Here is a 7107-nt window from a genome sequence, read left to right on the forward strand (position 1 = left end):
TCTTGACTATAGAATAGTCTATAGTCTTGACTATAGAATAGTCTATAGTCTTGACTATAGAATAGTCTATAGTCTTGACTATAGAATAATCTATATTCTTGACTACAGAAGAGTCTATAGTCTTGGCTATAGAATAGTCTGAAGTCTTAGTTATAGAATAGTCTTGAATATAGAATGGTCTATATTCTGACTATAGAAAAGTCTATGGTCTAGACTATAGAGTAGTCTCTAGACTTGACTATAGAGTAGTCTCTAGTCTTGACTATAGGGTAGTCTCTAGTCTTGACTATAGAATAGTCTATAGTCTTGACTATAGAATAGTCTATAGCCTTGGCTATAGAATAGTCTATAGCCTTCGTTATAGAATAGTCTATAGTCTTGACTACAGAGTAGGCTATAGTTTTGACTATAGAATAATCTGTAGTTTTGACTGTAGAGTTGTCTATAGTCTTAACTATAGACTATAGTCTTTACTATAGATCAGTCTCTAGACTTGTCGGCAGTTTCGACTACTTATTGATCGTTTTATAGTTTTAACTGTAGATCTGTAAGAATATGGTTGTAAGAAAGATTCTCAGAAAATCTGAGATTGTTAAGTCGACTCAGGAAATAAGACTGAATAAGGTATTAAACTTCAATAATATCATCAGACAATATTTTGTTAAAGAACTTTTACAAAAACCCAATACAATAAATACTTGAATCGACACATGTAATAAAATAAATAGTAAATCTTTGTTTCTTATAACCTAAAATTTACATAAAGACCACACGTGCCACAGTTAAAATTTTTAAAACAAAAGTAAAATTTTTTCTATAAATACTGTAAGTTCGAGCGTAGTAGTAATAAACCTGATTCAGATTTACACACTAAACAATCGATAATGAAATATTTTCAAGAAATAACATTTTTACTTGTCGCACTCGTGACCCAAGCAATGGCTCAGTGGCAAGGCTGTACATCACGTCCTTGTAAGTTTTAAGTTTGAAATTTTCAAATACATAATTTTTTGATTGTATTCATTTTACTTCAGGGATTGCATCTTGCAATCAACCTCCTAATTGGGGTCATAGAGGTGGTGGCTGTATGCCTCGCGTCTTATGGTGGTATGATCGTAATCTTAGAAGTTGTCGTCAAATGTGGTATAGAGGCTGTGGTGGCAACGCTAATCGTTGGTGCAGTCGTTCACAATGTGAACAGATATGTCGTCGTTAGTGTATTTAAAGATATCTAAAATTTTGATGTTTTATTCGGGAGCTATTAAAGGATTTAAAAATAAATTTTATATGATCTTAATAAAGATTTGTGTGTGTTAACACCTGTTTGATTTAGTTAATGTGGAGATTTTCTAAGTGTGGTCTCATAAGTGAAATAATCCAATTTTATAATTCCTTATTAGACAAAAATGTTTATCTTTTATTTTATGATATGTTGTATAGTTGCACGAGCTATCTATTTAGATAGTTTTCTAAGTCCATGTATTAGTCACCTATTAATTTACATTACTGTAGGATTTTTGCTAATATTTTCATGCAATTACATAGGCCAACAAGATTTGGAAAAAACTGTAAACCCGTAGATCATGTTATACATTTAAAAAGCATTGAGCCGTTTTGCATCATAGTTTTCTCTATCATAAATGGCATTTGATATATTATGACCGGAAATTTGAGAAAAAAAAACTAGACTTGACATGTGATATATCCTTATTCTTCTTCGATTTATTTCACCTAAAGCTTGAAAACTCATGACTTTCGGAATATTTTTAAATTTCTTTAAAGTTTGGCTTTTGTTCGAAACTCAAACTTCGAATATAAACGATCACAGATTTAGCTTTTGTTACAGGCTAAGACTGATCATAAGCAAATTTTTCCCTTCCTTTTGATTATACATACATATGATCGATTTATATAGATTAGATTAAAAATATTCGGATAAAACATCGAAATCCTTACTAAAAAATGATTTATTTATGAAGAATATTAAGTGATCGCAGATAAAATTTCGAGTTTATTTAAACATTTTTAATATTTATTAAAGATCAGCTTTTGTTCGAAACTTTGAATGATAATAAGTCAAGCAATTGCTTCCCTACATTTGATTAGAGATAAGAACGATCACAGCTTGTGCACGAACGATAGAGTTTTAAAATTAAAAATCTTATCAATCAATAATCCAGATCTAGAGTGATCACAGATTAAACTTTTGCCTTTTTGTTAAGTGATCGCAGTTCGAAAAGCTGTTCAATTTGAAATGTTTTTAAACATTTTAATATTTGCTACAGATCAGTATTTGGCCGAATCAGATAAGTGATCGCAGTTCAAGCAGCTGTTTAATTTGAAAGGTTTTTTTGTTAAAGATCAGTATTTGGCCGAATCACTCTGAGTTATCATTAATCAAGCAATTGCTTCCCTACATTTGATTAGAGATAAGAACGATCACAGATTGTGCACGAACGATAGAGTTTTAATATTAGAAATCTTATCAATCAATAATCCAGATCTTGAGTGATCACAGATCAAACTTTTGCTTTTTTAGTGATCGCAGTTGGTCAGCTTTTCAATTCAAAAGGTATTAAAACATTTTAATATTTGCTATAGATCAGCATTTGATCGAACTATAGCAGATCACAAGTCAAATAATTGTTCACTTTAATTTCTTTCCTACTTTTGATTAAAGATATGATCGCAGATTTGAATGCACAAGACAACGAATTGACCCAATTAAAAAAAAATTAAAAACCAACCGATCAAAAACCCATATCTTAAGTGATTATCGATCAAGTTTTTGCTCTTAAATAAAGTATAAAAAGTGATCTCAATTAAAAACTAAGCGATCAAAGATCCATATCTTAAGTGATCTTAATTAAAAACCAAGTGATCAAAGATCCATATCTTAAGTGATTATTGTTCAAGTTTTTTTTTCTTAAATGAACTCTTATTCAGAAAATTTTTAATAAAGAATATTTAGTGATCGCAGTTCGAGCTGCTGTTTAATTTGAAAGGTATTTGAAACTTGTTTAATATTTATTGAAGATCAGCATTTGGACGAAACAATGACAGGGTCACAAATCAAACAAATGCGATCGCTACCACTGTGATCATAGATGAAGCAATCTAGGATCGATTGAGCTATTAGAAACTATTACAAACCTACCGATTAGAGATCCACATTACAGATCAAGCTTTTGCTTTCTGAATGATCACAGATCGAGCTGAATCGTATAAAATAAGATGACCAGTGTTAAAACTTCTAAATTTTTACGATCGCTCCCACTGTGATCTCATTTTCTGTTTTTGTTTTCGTAATAAACTTTTTTACATACTTTTTCTGTTCAGATTACACTAATCTTGAGCATAGAGATAATTTAGATGAAAAAAACAACATTAAAGTTTCTTAATTTCTCTCATAAGAACCCCAACCTAAAAAAAATTAACTCAATAAAAAACTTAACCAAAAGATAAAGAATATAAAAATCACAATCTCTTAAGAAAACGCAAAGAAATATTTCCCCAAAAAATTATAAAATCACTAACTTCTGTTCAGAAAGATTTAGTCGGTGGTAAAATTTCGAAATAACTATTATGTTCTTTAACATACTATGGGCTGTACTTGCTGGCATCGCACTTGTTACGAGCACTCAAGGACATGCCATTTTTGAGGAGGATTTTCATAATGTTTACAAGTTGAGTGGTTGCAATAGTAATCGTGCTTATCTCGAAGATATAGGCAATGATAAATATGTACCTGAAGCTGAAAAAAATCCAGAATTTTGGAGAAATTTAGCACGTAAGGAATTGGAGGAGAATTTACGAAAACAAAAATTAAATATGAATAAAGCCAAGAATGTTATATTCTTTTTGGGTGATGGCATGTCTTTGAGTACAGTAGCGGCTGCTAGAATGCTTAAGGGACAAAAGAAGGGAAATACCGGCGAAGAGGAGGTGTTAAGTTTTGAAAAGTTTCCTTATACCGGCTTAAGTAAGGTAAAGTGTAGGAAGTTTTGTTGAAATTGCAAATAAACTTAAGATCTGTATTGATCCAATTACAGACCTATTGTACCGATTCTCAAGTGGCTGATTCTGCCTGCACAGCCACCGCCTATTTGTGTGGTGTTAAAGGCAACATTGTGACCATAGGAGTCAATGCTAAGGTCAAATATAATAACTGCAGTGCCAGTATGGATCCCAAAAATCATGTCTCCTCTATAGCCGCCTGGGCTCAAAAGGCTGGCAAATCGACTGGTTTTATTACCACTACCACATTAACACATGCTAGTCCTAGTGGTTCATATGCCCATGTTGCCAATCGTATGTATGAAAGTGATACTGATGTACGTTCATTTGGTCAAGATCCTTCTGAATGCATGGACATGGCAACACAGTTGGTTACACAAGAGCCCGGACGTAATTTCAATGTTATAATGGGTGGTGGCATGTCAAAATTTTTACCCAATACCATACGTGACAGTCATGGCAATTTAGGCATAAGAGAGGATGGTAAAAATCTACTCTCTTTATGGCAGGGAATGCATCCCACAGGTGTTATAGTAACTGATCGTGAACAACTGTTAAATTTAAACACCTCGAGAGTGTCCCATATAATGGGTATTTTCCAATCGAAATATATGGATTATCATTTAATGGCCGATCCGGTTAAACAACCAACATTGGCTGAAATGACCGAAAAAGCCTTAAAGTTACTGCAACATAATGATCAGGGATATTTTATCTTTATTGAGGGTGGTTTGATAGATGTAGCTCATCACGAAACTAAAGCCGCCATTTCTTTAGATGAAACTTTGGAATTTGAGAAAGCCATACAATTAGCTAGAGAAATGACTAATCCTGAGGAAACTCTTATAGTAGTGTCATCGGATCATGCTCATCCCTTAACAATATCTGGTTATCCTGCTAGAGGCACCGATATCTTGGGTCTCAATCAAGACGATAGAGATGCAAATGGTTTGAAATATTTAACATTAAACTATCCCATTGGACCTAAGCAATATTTAGACAATAACGGCAATCGTTTGGATATGGAGAAGATAAGCAGAGACTTTAGTAAGTAAAAGAGAATTGTTATTCTAATGGATTTAATTGATGTCACGTTCTCTCTATTAAGACTTTGAATATCCCGGTTATGTATCAACCAAAGATGGACGTCATTCGGGTGATGATGTGGGCATCTTTGCCTCGGGACCTTTTGATCATTTATTTACTGGTGTCATTGAACAGAGTACTATACCACATTTAATGGCTTATGCTGCTTGTATTGGTGACGGTCCTACCATGTGTGATGATAATCAGTAAACTTGAGATTAGTTATAGAATGAATTAAAAAAATCATTATTGTAATTTTCGTGAAAAATTTAAAGAAATTCTGGTCACAGATCAGCGTTTAATAGAGGCAAAAAACTCAACCAGTAATCGCTCATGCACATTGCTTTGGCTTTCATAATATTTGCTTAAAAATTTGTTGTTTCTTAAATATATCCACTGGGTCTTTTATATTCCATTATCTACATATCAGTACAATATTATATCTCAATAAACATTATTAGCAACAATAAAATGTTTATGGTAAAGCCAACTAAAATATAAGGAAATATGTTTGCTGTAAATAATATAAGAAAACATGACGCCAAAGTGAACTTTTATTTCCCATTAGCGAAGTGATAAAAGTCCATTTATCTTGGAAGCTAGGAGATAGAGCCACAACAATGAACATTTGTGATCACTTTCGATTCTTAGTAGAATTCGATATTTTGAGTGAAAACATAAAAGTCTAATTATTTTGGAAACTAGAAGAGATAGGGCCAAAACAATGAAAATCTGTGATCACTTTTATTTCCTTACAAAAATCGATATTTTGAGTGAAAACATAAAATTCCATTTATCTTGGAAACTAGAAGAGATAAAGCCAAAACAGTGAAAATCTGTGATCTTTCTTATTTCCTACCAAAAATCGATATTTTGAGTGAAAACATAAAAGTCCATTTATCTTGGAAACTAGAAGAGATATAGCCAAAACAAAGAAAATCTAAGATCACACTGGAAACTAGAAGAGATAAAGCCAAAACAGTGAAAATCTGTGATCACTCTTATTTCGTAGTAAAAATCGATATTTTGAGTGAAAACATAAAAGTCCTTTTATCTTGGAAACTAGAAGAGATAGAGCCAAAACAATGAAAATCTGTGATCACTCTTATTTCGTAGTAAAAATCGATATTTTGAGTGAAAATATAAAAGTCCATTTATCTTGGAAACTAGAAGAGGTAGAGCCAAAACAGTAAAAATCTGTGATCACTCTTATTTCCTACCAAAACTCGATATTTTGAGTGAAAACATAAAAGTCCTTTTATCTTGGAAACTAGAAGAGATAGAGCCAAAACAGTGAAAAGCTGTGATCACTTTTATTTCCTACCAAAATAGATATTTTGAGTAAAAACATAAAAGTCCATTTATCTTGGAAACTAGAAGAGATAGAGCCAAAACAGTGAAAATCTGTGATCACTCTTATTTCTTAGTAAAAATCGATATTTTGAGTGAAAACATAAAAGTCTATTTATCTTGGAACCTAGAAGAGATAGAGCCAAAACAGTGAAAATCTGTGATCACTCATATTTCTTAGTAAAATCGATATTTTGAGTGAAAACATAAAAGTCCATTTATCTTGGAAACTAGAAGAGATAGAGACAAAACAGTGAAAATCTGTGATCACTCTTATTTCCTACCAAAAATCGATACTTTGAGTGAAAACATAAAAGTCCATTTATCTTGGAAACTAGAAGAGATAGAGACAAAACAGTGAAAATCTGTAAAATCGATATTTTGAGTGAAAACATAAAAGTCCATTTATCTTGGAAACTAGAAGAGATAGAGCCAAAACAGTGAAAATCTGTGATCACTCTTCCTTCCTACCAAAAATCGATATTTTGAGTAAAAACATAAAAGTCCATTTATCTTGGAAACTAGAAGATATAAAGCCAACACAGTGAAAATCTGTGATCACTCTTATTTCCTTCCAAAAAAACAATGAAAGTCTGCGATCACTCTTATTTCCTACCAAAAATCGATATTTTAAGTAAAAATATAAAAGTCCTT

At 32.0% G+C, this 7107-nt stretch overlaps 2 protein-coding genes across 2 annotated transcripts; both read left to right on the top strand.

Moving 5' to 3' along the window:
* Positions 1-862: 862 nt before the first annotated feature.
* LOC124420973 (kunitz-type serine protease inhibitor PILP-3-like) lies at positions 863-1317 on the top strand. Its single transcript, XM_046955553.1, has 2 exons — positions 863-972; positions 1035-1317. The coding sequence occupies exons 1-2, from the start codon at positions 885-887 to the stop codon at positions 1214-1216; spliced, it is 270 nt and encodes an 89-aa protein (XP_046811509.1). The 5' UTR covers positions 863-884; the 3' UTR covers positions 1217-1317.
* A 2253-nt stretch (positions 1318-3570) lies between these two features.
* On the top strand, positions 3571-5325 carry LOC111679392 (membrane-bound alkaline phosphatase-like). The gene is made up of 3 exons (XM_023440967.2): positions 3571-3987; positions 4053-5064; positions 5126-5325. Exons 1-3 carry the CDS (start codon positions 3586-3588, stop codon positions 5311-5313), a joined length of 1602 nt encoding a protein of 533 aa, XP_023296735.2. The 5' UTR covers positions 3571-3585; the 3' UTR covers positions 5314-5325.
* Positions 5326-7107: the final 1782 nt, after the last annotated feature.

The sequence above is a fragment of the Lucilia cuprina genome, chromosome 6, assembly GCF_022045245.1.
Source record: "Lucilia cuprina isolate Lc7/37 chromosome 6, ASM2204524v1, whole genome shotgun sequence".
In the NCBI taxonomy this organism is placed as follows: domain Eukaryota; kingdom Metazoa; phylum Arthropoda; class Insecta; order Diptera; family Calliphoridae; genus Lucilia; species Lucilia cuprina.

Excerpts from the sequence above, each read along its gene's own strand:
- LOC111679392 (XM_023440967.2), top strand. The coding sequence starts at position 3,586 with ATGTTCTTTAACATACTATGGGCTGTACTTGCTGGCATCGCACTTGTT. Across the intron at positions 3,988-4,052 it reads CTTATACCGGCTTAAGTAAG|ACCTATTGTACCGATTCTCA; the intron begins GTAAAGTGTAGG and ends ATCCAATTACAG. Across the intron at positions 5,065-5,125 it reads GAAGATAAGCAGAGACTTTA|ACTTTGAATATCCCGGTTAT; the intron begins GTAAGTAAAAGA and ends CTCTCTATTAAG.
- LOC124420973 (XM_046955553.1), top strand. The coding sequence starts at position 885 with ATGAAATATTTTCAAGAAATAACATTTTTACTTGTCGCACTCGTGACC. Across the intron at positions 973-1,034 it reads AGGCTGTACATCACGTCCTT|GGATTGCATCTTGCAATCAA; the intron begins GTAAGTTTTAAG and ends ATTTTACTTCAG.